Source organism: Microchirus variegatus (assembly GCF_963457635.1).
Source record: "Microchirus variegatus genome assembly, chromosome: 16".
NCBI lineage: Eukaryota > Metazoa > Chordata > Actinopteri > Pleuronectiformes > Soleidae > Microchirus > Microchirus variegatus.
This window is the reverse complement of record NC_139817.1, coordinates 5607727-5629203: the sequence shown is the minus strand read 5'-3', so window position 1 is coordinate 5629203 and position 21477 is coordinate 5607727. Positions and strand designations below refer to the sequence as shown.

At 41.1% G+C, this 21477-nt stretch overlaps 4 protein-coding genes across 4 annotated transcripts; all 4 read right to left on the bottom strand.

Moving 5' to 3' along the window:
* Positions 1-4391: 4391 nt before the first annotated feature.
* Positions 4392-5468, bottom strand: LOC310938418 (trace amine-associated receptor 13c-like; the record flags this gene model as incomplete). Its single annotated transcript, XM_083902911.1, has 3 exons — positions 4392-4746; positions 5071-5202; positions 5296-5468. The coding sequence occupies 3 exons, from the start codon at positions 5466-5468 to the stop codon at positions 4392-4394; spliced, it is 660 nt and encodes a 219-aa protein (XP_083759037.1).
* A 1885-nt stretch (positions 5469-7353) lies between these two features.
* Positions 7354-8423, bottom strand: LOC310938417 (trace amine-associated receptor 13c-like; the record flags this gene model as incomplete). The annotated part of the gene is made up of 2 exons (XM_083902910.1): positions 7354-8164; positions 8251-8423. 2 exons carry the CDS (start codon positions 8421-8423, stop codon positions 7354-7356), a joined length of 984 nt encoding a protein of 327 aa, XP_083759036.1.
* Positions 8424-10251: 1828 nt separating this feature from the next.
* LOC310938416 (trace amine-associated receptor 13c-like) lies at positions 10252-11325 on the bottom strand (the record flags this gene model as incomplete). The annotated part of the gene is made up of 3 exons (XM_083902909.1): positions 10252-10667; positions 10950-11062; positions 11153-11325. 3 exons carry the CDS (start codon positions 11323-11325, stop codon positions 10252-10254), a joined length of 702 nt encoding a protein of 233 aa, XP_083759035.1.
* A 1921-nt stretch (positions 11326-13246) lies between these two features.
* Positions 13247-14311, bottom strand: LOC310938415 (trace amine-associated receptor 13c-like; the record flags this gene model as incomplete). Its single annotated transcript, XM_083902908.1, has 2 exons — positions 13247-14057; positions 14139-14311. 2 exons carry the CDS (start codon positions 14309-14311, stop codon positions 13247-13249), a joined length of 984 nt encoding a protein of 327 aa, XP_083759034.1.
* Positions 14312-21477: the final 7166 nt, after the last annotated feature.

Sequence of the window (21477 nt, the reverse complement as noted above, 5' to 3'; positions counted from 1 at the left end):
AGAAGTGTTTTGGACTTCTCTGTGCACATGTGAGTGCGTGTGAATCCTCACCTCAAGTCTTATTTTAAAACATGTCTTCACCTTAAGATTTAGTAATTTTTTTATGAGCACTTGATATTTGTCCCTGTAGGGAAGACAAGTCCCCATAATGTGACCGTTTAAACAGATTTAAGTCCCCACAACATCAGGAATACCAGGTAAACACACACACGCACACAAATCTTTCTTACGCAGAAACTTATTCAGGATTATCCACATTTAATATTAGAGATATCATCATAACATTCATAACATCATCATCACCACTTTGACCTTCATTGTGACTGCTTTGAATTTAATACAAGATATTCATATCATCATTTTTCTCTATTGTACTATGCAAAATAAATACAATAAAGTGAAAACTATACATTTCAAGCACATTTCCTGACAAACACGAACATCGTATGTCACTTCTCGACCTAAATAAAACAGGATATGAATTCAGGGCCTTGAATGAAGGTATTTGTGAAATAAACATGAGTTTAAACGTTTTGGGTCATAAATTCATGGATGAATGTGAGTCTCTGTGCTTATTGTTAGAGAACGTCTGTTGCAGCTCAGTGATACAAGCCAAAACCTAGATTTGGCACACATCATAAGAAACGTATTTCACTGACAGCAACTTTAAATTTCAACATTTCCGCAGAGAACCAACAAAAACGTCCTAATATTAATTGCATTAACACCAGCTTTGTAAAAGTCCTAAAAAAGTCCTAAAAAATGCACATGAGATTATCAATGGCCCTCACACATTTATATAGGCAATGAAGGACATCAGGATTTCAGCTTTCCCACGTGTGTGATGTTTGCATATGGCAGGGATGTTTCTAAAGTCCACCTAAGCAGACAGTGATATTCAGTAAATTTCATACAAGTAAAGTTTATGGTTAATTGTCTAGACTTTACTCACTGGGTGTCTTTGTTGCTCTGTAGGATCCCTACATTATTACAAACTACTCATCATCTCTGTTCTCTTTACATTAATTTGAAGTCAGAGGAGCCAGGCTTCAGTATTTGAAGTGTAAAAATGAGTTTGATAGATTTTCTAAACCATGGATAGAAAAAGGCATATATTAGCGGGTTCAAACTGGAGTTAAAGTAGAACAGAAGTACAATTGATGCATCACTTGACGCACTAAGGAAGATGTCTGTGCCTGTCACTGCACCGCCGAAATACGGGCAGAAGCAAAATAAAAACACAATGATAACAACCCCGAGAGTCCGCGCTGCTTTAATTTCTGATTTCTTTACTTTGACCGAGCTCTTTTGGGGACCGGCTGTCGTGCGTGCTCGCATGGCACGGACCTGAGCAATGACTGCCACAAAGACTCTGAGATACAGGAAGATGACGACAATGACAGGACCAATGAAGGACACAGTCATGTCTATGATGTAAGAGATGTTACTGATTAGAAGGACACACTCTCCGATGCAGGAATTCAGGCTTCCTGGGTGTTTCAGGTTGTACCTCAGCAGCACACAGTGACAGAGGGCCGAACCACCCCAACAAGCACAAACACACATCTTAACTCTCCTTTCAGAGACTTTGGTTTGATAATGCATTGGGTCACAAATAGCCACATAGCGATCGACTGATATGAGGACCATGGTTCCTATCGAGGAAGAGGGGATGATGTATTGTAGCATGTAATACAGAATACACATCAAGTCACCGAGGAACCAGCAGCCGTCTATTGCCGAGGTTTGAAAGAAAATAAGAAAGCCCACAAGGAAATCTGAGATACCCAGAGAAAGGAGGAGGATATTGGTGGGTGTGTGGAGCTGCCTGCAGAAGCAAAATAGTAATATATATATTATCATTAGTCCTATAATTCTTAACAGTCCTGAAATGAAGAGACAGCAAATATTCAACAACCTGAAGTGGGAGATGGAGACAATGACAAGCAGGTTGAGAATCACAGTGAGCAGGCCGATGAACGTCAACATGATGTAACTGAGCATGGACACATGCGGAGGCAATGGCGTCTTCTTGCAAGAGGCGTTGAGGAGTTGTGGGAAACAGAGGTCCACTTCATCGAGGGTTTGCATCGTTACAGGGAGGCGAAGACCAGATGCTGCCCAGTGTTCTGCCTGAAGCGGTGGATTTTATCTCTTTCTCATTGGACCTCCTTTTCCCCTCAGCGTGTTTACGTGTCATCGTCTCCACTCAACCATGATGTCATTCAGTTTGGTGGGTAACACGTCAGCGTCTTTGACGTCAACTGTCAATCACATTATAGTCAAAGTACAAATGGGCAATCCATGACCGTAGGGTCTCCATGGGAAGATCTAATGCAACATGTGAAAGTGCATTAAAAACGCACAGAAGAAGCAAGGCGTGTTTGATCGGTATAGCACTGAATCACAACGTACATTATCTCAAAGCACTTTACATGCTGTAGTAAGGTTTATAATTTGGGCTATCAATCCCCGCCTATAGCCCTATGTCAGTTAAGATTGACACAGCTACCCCCATGACCCTCGTCTGTAGGATAAAGCTGTAGAAGTTGGATGAATCTCACATTTTAAAATTCATTCATCAAAATTAATTTCAATTACAAGTTCCCTTTTCTTCTAATGACTAAATTAAGAAAGAATGAAATCACATTCAGCCATGCAGTGTTGATGTTCAAATGGAAGTCTCCAGGCAGCTGCCGGCATATTAGGGACACTATCTTTGTCTAGAGTGGTGAGTGTGCCACTTAAGGCCCTCGTATACTTGTGCACAAATGCCGTGTGTGCCGAAGTGCGTGTTGCATTGCGTGGACCCTGGTATACTTCCATGTCAGGGTCCTGCAGTATCTGGCTTCACCCTTGAGTGGCGGTAGGGAGAAAGGCCTCGTCTGAAAACTCCATTTGAACTGTGTAGTATTTCAGCTTAGGCATGATTTGATTAGCTGGCACTAAAACTATCTCTTGGCTAGTTGAACATTATTCAACATGGGCTCACAGAGCAGCTCGTCAAAATGTCTGGCGCCGCCCGTTATGGTGAATGAGAATTGTTTTAGACTTCTCTGTGCACATGTGAGTCTGAGTGTTTGTGAATCCTAACCTCAGCCTAACTTTAAAACATGTCTTCACCTTAAAATGTATTAATTTATGTTATGAGGACTTGATATTTGTCCAAGTAAGGAAAGGAAGTCCCCATAATGTGACCGTGTAAACAGATTTATGTCCCAACAACATCAGGAATGCCAGGTCCATATATATATATACACACACACACACACACACACACACACACACACACACACACACACACACACACACACACACACACACACACACACACACACACACACACACACACACACACACACACACACACACACACAGCTCTCTGAAGCAGAGACTCATTCAGGATTATCCACACTTAATATTGGAGATATCATCATAACATTCATAACATCATCATCACCACTTTGACTTTTGTCTCTGCTCTTAATGTAATTCAAGATATTCATATCATCATTTTTATGTATTGTACAATGCAAAATAAATAAAATCAAGTGAAAATTAGACATTTTCAGCACATTTCTTGTAAAAATTTACCAACATTGTATGAAACCTCTCGACCTAAATTAAACAGTTTATGAATTAAGGGCCTTGAATGAAGGTATTTGTGGAATAAATTAGAGTTTAAACAGTTTGGACCATAAATTCATGTATGAATGTGAATCTCTGTGCTTATTGTTTGAGAACAACTGCTGTAGCTCAGTGATAGAAGCCAAAACATAGATTTTGCATACATCATAAGATACATATTTCACTGACAGCAACTTTAAAGTTCAACATTACCGCAGAGAACCAACAAAAAGATCTTAATATTCATTTGCATAAACACCAGCTTTGTAAAATAAAACAATAAATCCTTAAAAATGCACATGAGATTATCAATGATCCTCAAACATCATATATATCGTCATATCTTGGAGAAACATGTACATCACATTAAAAAAATAAAACACAGTAACAAAATGATGAATGAGAAAGCGAAATTTACATTTAATGGCAGAAATCTTGAGAACTGACTTGTGCAATATTCATAACATTCTGGACACAATATGTGACATATTATGCATTAAAGGACATCAGGTTTTCAGTCTTTCCATGTGTGTTGTGCTTGCACATGGCTGGGATTCTGCATGCAGCACAATGTGCACACTTCCAAACTCAGGCTCAAAGCATAGAATAGATTTTAAAGTCCACCTAAGCTGACAGCGATATGTAAATTTCATGAGTAAAGTTTTTGGTTAGTTTATGTCTAGACTTTACTCTGTTCACTGGGTTTCTCTATTAATCTGTAGGATCCCTACATTATTAAAAACTACCCATCATCTCTGTTCTCTTTACATTAATTTGAAGTCAGAGGAGCCAGGCTTCAGTATTTGAAGTGTAAAAATGAGTTTGATAGATTTTCTAAACCAGGGATAGAAAAAGGCATATATCAATGGGTTTAAAAAGGAGTTGAAGTAGAACAGAAGTATAATTGATGCATCACTTGACACACTGAGCATTGTGTCCGCGCCTGTCACCGTACCACAATAAAACGGGCAGACGCATAATAAAAACGCAACAACGACAACTCCGAGAGTCCGTGCCGCTTTCATTTCTGATTTCTTGACTTTGACCGAGCTCTGTTCAGGACCGGCTGCCGTGCGCGCTCGCATTGAACGGACCTGAGCAATGACCACCACAAAGACTCTGAAATACAGGACAACAACGACAACGACAGGACCAATGAAGGACACATTCATGTCTATGACTAAAGAGATGTTACTGATTAGAAGGACACACTCTCCAATGCAAGAATTTAGGCTGCCTGGGTGTTTCAGATTGTACCTCAGCAGCACACAGTGACAGAGGGCCGAACCACCCCAACAAGCACAAACACACATCTTAACTCTTCTTTCAGAGACTTTGGTTCGATAATGCATAGGGTCACAAATAGCCACATAGCGATCGACTGATATGAGGACCATGGTTCCTATCGAGGAAGCGGTGATGATGTATTGCAGAATGTAATACAGAATACACATCAAGTCACCGAGGAACCAGCAGCCGTCAATTGCTGAGGTTTGAAAGAAAATGATGAAGCCCACGAGGAAATCTGAGATACCCAGAGAAAGGAGGAGGATATTGGTGGGGGTGTAGAGCTGCCTGCAAAAGCAAGAAAGGAACACACATATTATTATTTTTTGTCTTATAATCCTAAACAGTCCTGAAATGAAGAGACAGCAAATATTTAACAACCTGAAGTGTGAGATGGAGACAATGACGAGCAGGTTGAGTATCACAGTGAGCAGGCCGATGAACGTCAGCATGATATAGGCGATTGTGGACAAAGCTGGAGGCAATGGTGTCCTCCTGCAGGATGCGTTGAGAAGTTGTGGGAAACAGAGGTCCACTTCATCCAGGGTTTGCATCGTTCCAGGGAGGCGAAGACAAAATGCTGCCCAGTGTTCTGCCTGAAGCAGTGGATTTTATCGCTTTCTCATTAGACCTCCTTTTTCCTGCAGCGTGTTTACGTGTCAACGTCTCCACTCTACCATGACATCATGTGTTCTTCAGTTTGGCCAGTAAAATGTCACCATCTGTCACGTTCACTGTCAATCACATCATAATCAAAGTACACATGGGCAATAAATGACCATAGGATCCACGGGCCAATCTGATACATGTGAAAGTGCACGTAAAATGCATGGAAGATGCTGTAGTAAGGCGTATAATTACGGCTGTCAATCCCCGCTTATCGCCCTATGAAGATAAAGCGGTACAAGATGGATTGATCTCACATTTCAAAATTCATTAATCTAGATCAATCACAATTAAAAGTTTGCTTTTATTTCTAATGACTACATTAAGAGAGAATCAAAGTACAGTCAGCCATGCAGGGTAGGTGTTCAAATGGAAGTCTACAGGCAGCTGCCGCCATATTAAGGACACTATCTGTGTCTAGAGTGGTGAGTGTGCGACTTAAGGCCCTTGTATACTTCTGTGCAAATGCTGTGTGCGCCAGAGTGCGTGTCGCATTGCGCTGACCCCGTTATACTTTCGCTTCAGGGTCCTGTAGTATCTGGCTTCACCATCGGGTGGAGGTAGGTTGAAAGGCCTCGTCTGAAAACTTCATTTCAACTGTGTAGTATTTGAGTTTAGGCATGATTTGATTGGCTGTCACTGAAACTGTCACTTGGCTAGTTGAACATTTTCAACATGGGCTCACAGAGCAGCTCGTCAAAATGCCTGGCAGCTCCCGTTATGGTGAATGAGAAGTGTTTTACACACACATCTTTCTTACAAAGAGACTAATTCAGGATTATCCACACTTAATATTATCATAACATTCATAACATCAAAACCACTATGACTCATTGTGCCTTCTCTGAATTTAATTCAAGATATTCATATCATCATTTTTATGTATTGTACTGTGCAAAATAAATACAATCAAGTGAAAACTAGACATTTCAAGCACATTTCCTGAAAAATACCCACATTGAATGTCACCTCTCGACCTAAATAAAACAGGATATGAATTAAAGGCCTTGAATGAAGGTATTTGTGAAATAAACATGAGTTTATACAGTTTGGATCATAAATTCATGGATGAATGTGAGTCTTGGTGCTTATTGTTTGAGAACAACTGCTGTAGCTCAGTGATAGAAGCCAAAACTTAGATTTTGCATACATCATAAGAAACGGATATCACTGGCAGCAACTTTAAATTTCAGCAGAGAACCAACAAAAAGGTCCTAATATTAATTTGCATAAACACCAGATTTTCAAAATTCATCAACAAGTCCTCAAAAATGCACATGAGATTATCAATGACCCTCACACATTTCGCTGAGTCATATCTTGTAGAAAACAAAAGCAGAACAAAAACAACTGTAACGTGTGAAATTACAGCTCGATCACAGAGAATCATGGTGCATGTACCTAATGTTAAAAAAGCTAAAGTGCAGTGAGACAGAGAAATTGACATTAAGGGGCAGAAAACGTGGGAATTGTGCAATATTTATAACATATTTTTGACAATATTTGACATATTATGCATTATACGCCATAAAGGACATCAGGTTTTCAATTTTCCCACGTGTGTGGTGCTTGCCGGCTGTTGCATACAGCACTATGTGCACACTTCAAAAGCATAGAAGAGATTCTAAAGTCCACCTAAGCAGACAGCGATATACACATTTCATAAGTAAAGTTTATGGTTAGTTTATGTCTAGACTTCACTCTGTTCACTGGGTTTCTTTATTGCTCTGTAGGATCCATACATTATTAAAAAATACATCAGCTCTGTTCTCTTTACATTAAGTTAAAGTCAGAGGAGCCAGGCTTCAGTATTTGAAGTGTAAAAATGAGTTTGATAGATTTTCTAAACCAGGGATAGAAAAAGGCATATATCAGTGGGTTCAAACTGGAGTTAAAGTAGAACAGAAATACAAATGATGCATCACTTGACACACTAAGCAGGATGTCCGCCCCTGTCACGGTACCGCTAAAATACGGACAGAAGCATAATAAAAACACAACGATAACAACGCCGAGAGTCCGCGCCGCTTTCATTTCTGAATTCTTTACCTTGACCGAGCCTTGTTCAGGACCGGCTGCCGTGCGTGCTCGCATGGCACGGACCTGAGTAATGACTGCCAGAAAGATTCTGAGATACAGGACGACGACGACAATGATGGGACCAATAAAGGACACAGTCACATCTACGATTGAAGAGATGTTAGTAATCAGAATAACACACTCTCCGATGCAGGAATTCAGGCTGCCTGGGTTTTTCATGTTGTGCCTCAGCAGCACACAGTGACAGAGGGTCGCACCTCCCCAACAAGCGCAAACACACATCTTAACTCTTTTTTCAGAGACTTTGGTTCGATAATGCATTGGGTCACAAATAGCCACATAGCGATCGACTGATATGAGAACCATGGTTCCTATCGAGGCAGAGGTGATGATGTATTCCAGCACATAATACAGAAGACACATGAAGTCACCGAGGAACCAGCAGCCATCTATCGCTGAGGTTTGAAAGAAAATAAGGAAGCCCACGAGAAAATCTGAGATACCCAGAGAAAGGAGGAGGATATTGGTGGGTGTGTGGAGATTCCTGAAGAAGCAAGAGAGTAACATACAAATTATCTTTTGTTGTATAATTCTTAACAGTCCTGAAATGAAGAGACAGCAAATAACAACCTGAAGTGGGAGATGGAGACAATGACGAGCAGGTTGAGAATCACAGTGAGCAGACCAATGAACGTTAGCATGATGTAACTGAGCATGGACACAGCTGGAGGCAATGTGGTCTTCCTGCAGGAGGCGTTGAGGAGTTGCGGGAAACAGAGGTCCACTTCATCGAGGGTTTGCATCATCACAGGGAGGCGAAAACCAGACGCTTCCCAGTGTTCTGCCTGAAGCAGTGGATTTTATCTCTTTTTCATTGGACCTCCTTTTTTCCCCTCAGCGTGTCATCGTCTCCACTCAACCATGAAGTTATGTGTTGTTCACTTTGGCCAGTAAAATTTCCCCATCTGTGACGTTCACTGTCAATCACTTCATAGTCAACCAAAGTACACAAGGGCAATAAATGACCATAGGGTCCAGGGCACAACCGGATGCAACATGGGAAAGTGCAGGAAAACGCACAGAAGAAGCCAGGTGTGTTTGATTGGAATAGAACTGAATCACAACACAACAACTGCCAGCATATTAGGGACACTACCTGTGTCTAGAGTGGTGAGGTTTCCACTTCAGGCCCTGGTATACTTTTGTGCAGATATGATGTGCCCCATAGTGCATGTCCCATTGAGCGGACCCTGGTATACTACAGGGTCTGTTGTATCTGGCTTCACCATTGGATGGTGGTAGGGAGAAGGGCCTCGTCTGAAACTCAATTTTAACTGTGTCGTATTTGAGCTTAGGCATGATTTAATTGGCTGGCGCGAAAACTGTCGCTTGGATAGTTGAACATTTCTCAACATGGGCTCACAGAGTAGCTCGTCCAAATGCCTGGTGCCGCCTGTTATGGTGAACGAGAAGTGTTTTAGACTTCTCTGTGCACATGTGAGTGTGAGTGTGTGTGAATCCTAGTGATTTAAGTTATGAGGACTTGATATTTGTCCACATAAGGAAGACAAGTCCCCATAATGTGACCGTGTAAACAGATTTAGGTCCACACAACATAAGGAATACCAGGTACACACACACACATCATTCAGGATTATCCACACTTAATATTAACAATTTTATCATAACATTCATAACATCATCATCACCACTTTGACTTTTTGTGACTGCTGTGAATTGAATTCAAGATATTCATATCATTTTTATGTATTGTACAATGCAAAATAAATACAATCAAGTGAAAACTAGACATTTCAAGCATATTTCCTGACAAACACCAACACTGAATGTCATCTCTTGACCTAAATAAAACAGGATATGAATTAAGGGCCTTGCATGAAGGTATTTATGAAATAAACATGAGTTAAAACAGTTTGGGTCATAAATTCATGGATGAATGCGAGTCTCTGTGCTAATTGTTTGAGAATGACTGCTGTAGCTCAGTGATAGAGGCCAAAATATAGATTTGGCACACATCATAATAAACATATTTCACTGACAGCAACTTTAAATTTCAACATTTCAGCAGAAAACCAACAAAAAGTTCCTAATATTAATTTGCTTAAACAGCAGCTTTGCAAAATTCATCAACAAATCCTCAAAAATGCACATGAGTTTATATCTTGGAGTCATATCTTGGAGAAACATGTAAATAACCTTAAAAAAGCAATAGTGCAGTCATAAAAGTACAACTGAGACAGAGAAATTGACATTTAGGGTCAGAAAACATTTGGGAAATTACTTGTGCAACATTTATAACATATTCTGGACACAATATGTGATATATTATGCATTATAGGCGATACAGGACATCAGGTTTTCAGTTTGCCCATGTGTGTTGTGCTTGCACATGGCTGGGCGTTTGCATGCAGCACAATGTGCACACTTCAAAACTCAGGGTCAAAGCATAAAAGATATTTTAAACTCCACCTAATCAGATAGCAATATGTACATTTCAAGCAAACCAATTTATGTTTAATTTATCTCTTGACTTTACTCAGTTTACTTGGCTTCTCTTTTGCTCTGTAGGATCTCAACATTATTAAAAGCTACTCATCAGCTCTGTTCTCTTTACATTAATTTGAAGTCAGAGGAGCCAGGCTTCAATATTTGAAGCGTAAAAATGAGTTTGATGGATTTTCTAAACCAGGGATAGAAAAAGGCATATATCAGTGGGTTCAAGCTGGAGTTGAAGTAGAACAGAAGTATCACAAATGCATCACTTGACACACTGAGCAGGGTGTCCGCTCCAGTCACCACAGCGCAATAAAACGGACAGACGCATAATAAAAACACAGCGATAACAACCCCGAGAGTCCTCGCCGCTTTCATTTCTGATTTCTTGACTTTGACCGAGCTCTGTTGAGGACCGGCTGCCGTGCGCGCTCGCATGGCACGGACCTGAGCGATGACCACCACAAAGACTCTGAGATACAGGACGACGACGACAACGACAGGACCAATAAAGGACACAGTCATGTCTATGACTGTAGATATGTTATTGATTAGAATGACACACTCTCCGATGCAGGAATTCAAGCTGCCTGGGTGTTTCAGGTTGTGTCTCAGCAGCACACAGTGACAAAGGATCGCACCCCCCCAACAAGCACAAACACACATCTTAACTCTTTTTTCAGAGACTTTGGTTCGATAATGCATTGGGTCACAAATAGCTACATAGCGATCGACTGATATGAGGACCATGTTTCCTATCGAGGCAGCAGTGACAATGTATTCCAGCACATAATACAGAAGACACATGAAGTCACCGAGGAACCAGCAGCCGTCCGTCGCCGAGGTTTGAAACAAAATAAGGAAGCCTATGAGGAAATCTGAGACACCCAGAGAAAGGAGGATGATATTGGATGGTGTGTGGAGCTTCCTGCAGAAGCAAAAGAGCAACATACATATCATTATTTGTCTTATAATTGTTAACAGTCCTGAAATGACGAGACAGCAAATATTTATCAACCTGAAGTGGGAGATGGAGACAATGACGAGCAGGTTTAGAATCAAAGTGAGCAGGCCGATGAACGTCAGCATGATGTACGCGATCGTGGACACAGCTGGAGGCAATGGCGTCTTTCTGCAGGAGGTGTTGAGGAGTTGCGGGAAACAGAGGTCCACTTCATCGAGGGTTTGCATCATACAGGGAGGCGAAGACAAGATGCTGCCCAGTGCTCTGCCTGAAGAGGTGGATTTTATCTCTTTCTCATTGGACCTCCTTTTTCCCCTCAGCGTGTTTGCGTGTCATCTTCTCCACTCGACCATGACGTCATGTGTTGTTCAGTTTGGCCAGTAAAATGCCATTGTCTGTGACGTTCACTGTCAATCACATCACAGTCAACGCAAGTACACATGGGCAATAAATGACCGTAGGGTCCAGGGGCCAATCTGATTCAACATGGGAAAGTGCAATAAAACACACAGAAGAAGCCATGGGTGTTGGATTGGTATAGAACTGAATCACAATGTACATTATCTCAAGGCACTTTACATGATCTAGTAAGACTTATAATTAGGGTTGTCAATTCCCGCCTTTCACCCTATGTCAGCTGAGATTGGCACAGCTCCCCCTGTGACCCTTGTCTGGAGGATAAAGTGTTAGAAGTTGGATGGACGCAGTGTTGGTCTTCAAATGGAAGTTTCCAGGCAGCTGCCGGCATATTAGGGACACTATCTGGGTCTAGAGTGGTTAGTTTGCCACACAAGGCCCTGGTATACTTCTGTGCAAATGCGGTGTGCCGGGAAATGCATGTCCCATGGAGCGGACCCTGGTATACTACAGGGTCTGTAGTATCTGGCTTTTCCTTTGGGTGGCAGTAGGGAAAAGTGTCTCGTCTGAAAACTCCATTTAAACTGTGTTATATTTCAGCTTAGGCATGATTTGATTGGCTGACACCGACAATGTCACTTGGATAGTTGAACATTTCTCAACATGGGCTCACAGAGCAGCTGCAAAATGCCTGGCACTGCTCGTTATGGTGAATGAGAAGTGTTTTAGACTTCTCTGTGCACATGAGTGTAACCTCAGCCTAATTTTAAAACATGTCTTCACCTTATAGTGTAGTAATTTACATTATGAGGTCTTGATATTTGTCCCCTTATGGAAGACAAGTCCCCATAGTGTGACCGTGTAAAGAGATTGAGGTCCCCACAACATGAGGAATACCAGACACACGGACACGCTGAGTATGGGTTTCAACACTTACACACTTGCAAGTCCCCACTTTGCTTAATATTATAAAAAAAATCACCGGAGCATCTTGGACATGATTTTAGCTTGATTTATAGCATCACAAAGAGGGGACCTGAAAAATGTCCCCTGTTCAGCGTGAGTACCCGGTTTGTGGGTGTGTAACAAAACCAAAGTCCCCTGTTCTACTGGTTGACAAGTACACACACACACACACACACACACACACACACACACACACACACACACACACACACACACACACACACACACACACACACACACACACACACACACACACACACACACACACACACACACACACACACAGATCTCTGATGCAGAGACTCATTCAGGTTTATCCACACTTATTATTACAGATATCAACATAACATCATCATAAGCAGAAGAAAAAACAAGTAATTAAATCACAGCCTGGTCGAAAAAAAAAGTCATTATGCATATGTTTATAAATGTTAAAAAAAGTGCAGTGATAAAAGTATAAATATGACAGGGTTGACATTTAGGGGCAGAAATGTTGAGAATTGACTTGTGCAATATTCATAACATATTCTGGACACAATATGCGACATAGTATGCATTATAGGCAATACAGGACATCAGGTTTTAAATGTTCCCATGTGTGGTGCTTGCACATGGATGGGATGTTGCATGCAGCACTGTGTGCACATTTCAAAAGCATACAAGAGATTCTAAAGTCCACCTAAGCAGACAGTGATATTCAGTAAATTTCATACAAGTAAAGTTTATGGTAAATTTAAGTCTAGACTTTACTCTATTCACTGGGTTTCTTTATTGCTCTGTAGGATCCCTACATTATTAAAAAACTACTCATCATCTCTGTTCTCTTTACATTAATTTGAAGTCAGAGGAGCCAGGCTTCAATATTTGAAGTGTAAAAATGAGTTTGATTGATTTTCTAAACCAGGGATAGAAAAAGGCATATATCAATGGGTTTAAACAGGAGTTAAAGTAGAACAGAAGTATAATAAAAGCATCACTTGATGCATTGAGCAGGATGTCCACGCCTGTCACCGTACCGCTAAAAAACGGGCAAACGCATAATAAAAATGCAACAATAACAACTCCGAGAGTCCGTGCTGCTTTCATTTCTGATTTCTTGACTTTGACCGAGCTCTGTTGAGGACCGGCTGCCGTGCGCGCTCGCATGGCACGGACCTGAGCGATGACCGCCACAAAGACTCTGAGATACAGGACAACAACGACAATGACAGGACCAATGAAGGACACAGTCATGTCTATGACTGAAGAGATGTTATTGATTAGAATAACACACTCTCCGATGCAGGAATTCCGGCTGCCTGGGTGTTTCAGGTTGTGCCTCAGCAGCACACAGTGACAGAGGGTCCCACCGCCCCAACAAGCACAAACACACATCTTAACTCTTTTTTCAGAGACTTTGGTTCGGTAATGCATTGGGTCACAAATAGCCACATAGCGATCGACTGATATCAGGACCATGGTTCCTATCGAGGAAGCGGTGATGATGTATTGCAGCACATAATACAGAATACACATGAAGTCACCAAGGAACCAGCAGCCGTCTATCGCTGAGGTTTGAAACAAAATAAGGAAGCCCACAAGGAAATCTGAAGTACCTAGAGAAAGGAGGAGGATATTGGTGGGTGTGTGGAGCTTCCTGCAGAAGCAAGAAAAGAACATACATATTATTTTTTTATCATGTACACCTGAAATGAACAGACAGCAAATATTTAACAACCTGAAATGGGAGATGGAGACAATGACGAGCAGGTTGAGAATCACAGTGAGCAGGCCTATGAACGTCAGCATAATGTACGCGATCGTGGACACAGCTGGAGGCAATGGTGTCCTCCTGCAGGAGGTGTTGAGGAGTTGTGGGAAACAGAGGTCGACTTCATCAAGGGTTTGCATGGTTACATTGAGGTGAAGACAAGATGCTGCCCAGTGTTCTGCCTGAAGCGGTGGATTTTATCTCTTTCTCATTGGACCTCCTTTTCCCCTCAGCGTGTTTGCGTGTCATCGTTTCCACTCAACCATGACGTCATGTGTTCTGCAGTTTGGTCAGTAAAAAGTCACCATCCGAGACGTCCACTGTCAATCACATCATAGTCGAAATACACATGGGCGATAAATGACTGTATTGTCCACGGGCCAATCTGATGCAACATGTGAAAGTGCATGAAAAACACACAGAAGAAGCCAGGTGTGTTTGATTGGTATAGAACTGAATCACAGCATACATTATCTCAAGGCACTTTACATATTGAGGCTTATGGTTAGGCCTGTCAATCCCCACCTATTGCCCTATGTCAGCTGAGATTGGCACAGCTCCCCCGTGACCCTCATGTGGAGGATAAAGTGGTAGAGGATGGATCAATGGATGGATCTCACATTATGAAATTCATTAATCGATTAATTGCCCTTAAAAGTTGGCTTTTCTTTTAATGATAAAATCACGCAGCCACACAGGGTAGGTGTTTCAATGTCAGTCTCCAGGCAGCTGCCAGCATATTAGGGACACTATCTGTGGCTGGAGTTTTATGTTGGCCACTTGGTTGGCCCTTGTATACTTACGCGCACATGCTGGGGCGGATATCATGCTCACTGATATACTTGCGTGTCAGGGTTGAGTACTGTCTGACTTCACCATTCGGTGGCGGTACAAGTATAGGAATAGGACACATTCCTACCAAAGAAGAAAACAACGATGCTGCAGCTCCCGCCGACACATATTTAATGGTTGGACCTCAAAATGGCCACCAAAAAGTTCCCTATAATTGTCAGGTTTTGGTCGAAGCTTCTCCTCCCTCTCTGGTGATGGAAGCCGTAGAGCTAATAGCTAATATTCTGATTCTGAATAACCTGATCTCTCAAGGTTCACATTTTGTTCACACAAAATCCAGTATATCTTCCATACCGATTATATCACTTTGAAGCACTGTGTCAATAAAGATTAGATAAAGGTTACTATTATTGAAATATTTCAATTATTGCCCTGAAACCACTCGAGTTCAAGCCACACTTAACTTTGACATAAAGAAAAATGTATTTCATGTAACTAAACAATTTTGTTGTCGTCTTATTTTGAGTTTTAAAAGGCCTGTAGAGGCTGACTCTCTATGTATTCTTTTTTAAAACCCCTACGTGTACTTTGCATGCCGACACGCCATAAAGTGAACGCACCACTGCTTCTGAAATGGAAGAGAACTTTGTGATCTACATCTCGTGTTCACGTTTGTCTTTGATCCTTTCACAGTTGATCATGAAAAGGGTGTCCGTGTCCGGTCAGTTCAGACACCTCCCCGTGTTTATCAAGCTGAATTTAAACTACTTTAAGTGTTTTGCGGTAAATTGCTCGATTAGAAAAGTGAAGATGAACAATAAAGATTTACATTTTTCTTTTCACATGCATTCATTAAACTGCCTCTTTTCACATTTGCAGAATTCCATATGCATGTTGTTGTTTACATGATGTTATTTAAGAACCTACAGCAACAAAAAGCACATTTTTGGACTCACTTTGTGATGCCTTGTGAACTTTCCATCTATCGCAGCTCTTCCCTAGAGCTAAAAACTCATTAGTGACTTTGCTGACAAAGGAGCTGTCAGAGTCTTAGCTGCTCCGTCACATTCCAGACTGGATTTTTCTGCTTTTGGTCTGAACATTGGAGAGAATCAGAATGTATTTTTTTTCTTTTGTCTCCTACAAATGTCTCCAAACATGGCACATGTCCAACCTGTTACACATCACACGTTAAGCAAATATGCACCTGAATGCTAAATATAGCTCATGGGACTGCAGGCTGAGACTTGAGGGCTGTAACCAAATGATAATAACAATAATAATTTATTTATATAGCACCTTTCAAAACAGTCTTACACAGTGTTAAAATGATTCAAAGCATTATAATACAGCTTAAAATGTACAAGATTATGTAATTTCATGAGGGGGCCGGGGCCTTGGTTCCAGGAATTTAATCCATAATCTTGCCGTTGATCACTGAGCTATTGTCACTCAACACTACTCACTTTTTTCAAAAAGGCTTTTGCAAGTACAGTAAACATCATATACTGCAAGGTTTTTTACTCAAGTAATATTCAACTCCTACCAAAGTCACTTTCTGGTAAGATACTTGTACTTTTACTCAAGGATCCTTTTTAGGTACACTCTTAGAAATAAGGGTTCCAAAAGTGTCCTTCTACAAGGGCTGAGGTTCTACCTGGAACTATTTGCTTCTGAAAAACCCTTCTTGGTAACACTAATGGTTCCAGTAAGAACCATTTTGATCCAGAGATCCCTTTAAAACCCCTTTCCTGAATAAATGGTTTTCAAAGGGTCCTTAGTGGAACCCTCCAAAAGGGTTTCAGGTGAAACGTTTATAAAAAGGTTCTTCCTGGAGCCAAAAAGGGTTCTCCTATGAGGGCAAGCCGAAAAACCTAATATGGTTCTACTTAGCACTTTTATTTCTAAGAGTGTACCAATAAGATAATTTGCCCTCTCATCCTCTTCCTCACATATTCTGGGTTTCACAAACTGGTATGGTGAAATTAGATTAAGATGGAGCGAGAGATAAGGGGACGCTAGGGTTGGCTAGCTAGCTAGCTCGCTCATATACCACCACCACCACAGTTTGAAATATCCTGGTTCCTCCTCATACGGGTCAACCACTCACTCCCTCCAAGGTCAACCTAGATTGTCCAACCAAGCTCTACATGTTTTTGGAGATATTATTTGTATTTGTCCCATTTCAAATCATCCATGTCCCTTGCAGGGACAACATAATGGAGACAAACATTTTAGAGTGTCCAATTAAGTTCTGCATGAAAAGAAAAGGCCCGGAGGTTGACACAAACCAGCGACCTTCTTACTAGTGCAGTGTCAGCCATGCACATGGCCCCAATTTCAAATCAGATCACAAAATAATGATTACATTCAAGTGCAAATTATGCTTTAATGATTTCATTTAAAAAATGAAATGAAATGATGATTATACGTCCATCCATGCTGAAAAAAAAGCCAGAATGCGTCTCATTACGACAACACGCAGAGGCTCCGATGAGTTTGACAGCTGACATTGTCAGCTTGTCATCACAGTCTGGATCAGTAAGCCTCACTTAATTACAATGTCTTTGACGACAGGAATGTTCCGTGACAGAAGCCAGTTTGGTGACAGGAAGCTGCGAGAGAGTGTCTCCTCTCTGCCGAGGCGAGGACAAAGTCACAGTCGCTGCTGTGACCTCCACACAGAGACAGAGACAGAGACAGAGACAGAGAAAGCGCCAGCATCCTGCGAAACCGCTCTTCAAGGCAAGGCTTTGCTTCCCTTCACTGCCACTGAAGGTAAGAGAACCTGGAAAGTCTCACGTCTGATCTATAACTCGCCTTTTTTTTGATCGCTTTTCAACATAAAAGAAATATATATTTTAATTAACAAACATTTCACAGTAATTACTTTATACGTGTGATTTCTTTTAATTATTTTGTACACAAACTTTTCATTGCACATGAGATCTCCACATGCCACATATAATGATAATAAAGAGGTTCCAGTATCCAATAAACACGCAGCTACAGTTTTAACTGACTTGATGATGATAGATGAAAAATAGCCTCTTGGCTAATTCTGGCGCATTTACAGCAATATTATTAATGTGCACTGTCCCTGTTGTCAAATAAACATATTATTACTTAAGAGGCTTAAATAAATACATTCAAGGATTCACATTCATGCAGGTCAAAGTTCTGCAAATTTATGACTGATTAATGCCATTTAAAAAAAAAATCATTTTAGTGAACAGTTAAGGGACAATTTGCTTCCGTCATGATGCTTGGCTTTGGATATAAATTCAGATTTATTGTGATTCTACAGATTTTCTGTTCGTCCTTAAACCAAAATTAATGACTAATTTATTGAGACGGTTACCCATATTTCTTAAATCAAAGCATATCACGTCAGTCGGTCAGCGACGTTGATCTAAAGTGGATATAAACACAACTTCCAAAATACGATTTGAAGTAAAGTGGCAACTGTTTCTCTTCAGCAAGTTGGAAATATCATGATTTTGTATTGATGTTGTTGTTGTTGTTGTTGTTGTTGTTTCAGATCCCTGGATCAGCAGACAGCCACCATGCTCTGCTGTATTTTATACACGGCTGCACTGGCATTTGCAGGTAGGAAATGCTTCATCAGCGACATGGTGCGACATGTTCTTCATTCCTATTTCCTCCATCTGAAAACTTGCCAAGCAATTTGTACAACAATTTAGTGATGGCTTGAATGAGCCAAGATAAGCTGATGCTCTACAACAGGTTTATAGAATAATTACTAAATTATCACAACACATAAAAACATTCCCAGAGACTGGGCTGAGGCCAACAAATGGCTCTTTGGAGATATTTATTGCCTAAAACATGCATAAAATCAAGCTGGGATATAATTTAACACACATTTATTGGATCATTTTTTGGAGAATGTGGATTTTCTGAAACCATAAAACATACTCTATGTCTTATGAATATTTCTCCATATCTTCAGGTGCTGCTGCAACGAGCCAGCCTTATTTCTGGCATCGTGAGATGGACATCTCCTCATGCCCCATCACTTATTTTGGAATGCAACATGACAAAGTATATGTGAGTAACGCAGTATAAAGTCATGCATGAATGATCACATTCCCAACCCTTAAGAGCAAAATGACCTTTGTTTTTGATTTTCCATCTGCACCAAAAACATCTGAAGAAGAACAAATGGAACATTTTAAGCTACAATTAGTCAGTTAGGTTGTTGTTTTCCGATGACTGCAGGTTGCCTTCAATGATAGAAAAACTTCAGTTTGCTTCACTGGAGTCTATGAACCTGGACTCCAAAACGACTGCATTCTGATGTCTCGAGGATCGGCTGACAGAGCGTACCTGGAAGTCCACACGCAAGAAATACCCACTGGATCTGGGGTCCATCAACTTATTCCAGAACTCAAGACTGCTGGGAGATGTGTCAACCGCATACCGTTCAAAGACAGCAATGATTCCAATGTGAGTGTTTGACGGTTCCATATATTTTGGTGCGGTGTTGGTTTCTTCCAAACGGGTTTTCCTCAAACTTACTTTTAACTAGCTCAAAGTTCTGTCCGTATCCTATTTGAACAGATTGAACAAATTGAACTTGGCAACTTTGGGGCCCAAGCAATTCTGGCAATCAGGACTTACTCTGGATACACACATGATGATGTGGTAAGTGTTTAATATCGAGATATTACGTATATATTTTTAAAAAGGGAGACTCTGGCAGCGTTGGAATTGAGATTTAATTTTTTTTTACAGGAGACAGATTTTCAGGTCAACGGCCGCTCAGTTTCTAAACAGACGTTCCAGACAAATGACACAGATGTTGGCGTCATTGCAGATGTGAGTGGATGCAGATACGCAGGTTAGTTTGGTTCCAAATTGCTTTGTAGTTTATTGGCTAAAACTTTACAGTTTAAGGAATATTGTGTGACTTTTTTTTAATACTGTATACATCAAATTGTCCCTTTCCCACCCAGGTGCTGTTTATAAAACAGAAACAACGGTAACAGACCCGCGCACTTGCTCTTCCGTTACTTGTGGTGCAAATGGAGTTGCTACTGCAGTCAGCGACTGTGGTCCCATGGAGCATTGCGACGGCTATGGCAGGTAAAGGATTTTTGCGTGGCAAGAAACATTTACTGTATGTGTACAACACCAACATCAAAATATGTCTATAGTAATTATTTAACCCAAGCCAATTTGTTTTTTCTTGTAATAAATTAAGAGTTTCAGTCCAATTACCAAATATTGACAGTGTTTTTTTTTCTTCTTTTCTTTCACCAGTTGCATCTTCAACCACATTTGCACTGTCACTGGCTTCAGCGTCATTGATTTCGTCGGTAGAGTCCACTCCATTCCAGACCGCTGCGGGTACACACTCTTGGGGTCCTCGCCGATGTCAGGCCTAAATGTGCTGGGGGTGTTCGAGGATAGGCGTCGAGAAGACGTCAGTTTTTTGAAACGTGTGATTCTGCAGCTGGAGGGCGGGGCTGTTGAAATCTCCCTGGAACAAGGCGGGAGTGTCCTGGTAAGTTACCGACTGGTTATCTAGTTGTGTTTCAATAGACACATGAGGCAAATACCTAAAAGGTAACACAAACACAAACTATCAAGCTGACATTGAATGCTCCACAAGCGGTGGCAAGTTGATGTTGTCATTAAATCTTGTTCGATAAACCAGTCTCCACCATGTATAAATATAACAAAAATAAAGTGATTGGCCTTGCACTTGGTTATTGTAGTGAATAATAATTGTTTCATTTTGATGTAGCTGAATGGCGAAGAGCTACATCTTGGAACCGAGGCTCAGGTTGTCCATGGTGTGGAGCTGTATAAGGGCCGGCCAGGGGTGAAAGCAAAGATACTTGGCAACGGTTACACAGTTTATATCCACTTTGATGGCACCACTGTTCTCATCCACATGACAGGTAAACCTTAAGGCTTCAGTAGTTGTCTTTAATTTAAGATATTCTGATCGATCAGACATGCTCTCGTGTTTCAGGTGGTAGAGAAATCATCAGCAGCCTTAAAAGAGTGCCAAAAAGCTAACAATGTTGTTTGTACGATTCAGTTTAGGGACCCAAGAGCAGGCAGGCGAGTTGCAATTTTAACCACAAAAACAACAAGCAGTGAGTTACGCACTAGAGTTAACAAGGTTTTTCAGGAGAGCCATGACGTTACCACTGAGCAGTCAGTTACAATATGGTGAGTAGTGACTGCAGGACCAGGAAATAAGTAGGCTGAGTTGATGAGTAGTGAATTGGGAGCAGGTGTGTGCTCCTGCTGCAGGTGAGATGATTGCATGCTGGAGGTGAAAGCAGGAGAGAAAGGAGGAGGCAAGGCGGGGCATGACAGATGTGGATCACCTTAAACATGAAAAATCTGACTCCTGCAAATTGACATAAATGAGCTTAATTTACCTTATTGATCTGTTAAAAATACAACCACATCGTCTGCATACATAGAGACATTGATTCATCTCATGGGGAAATTCTCTTTCTTCTAAACACGT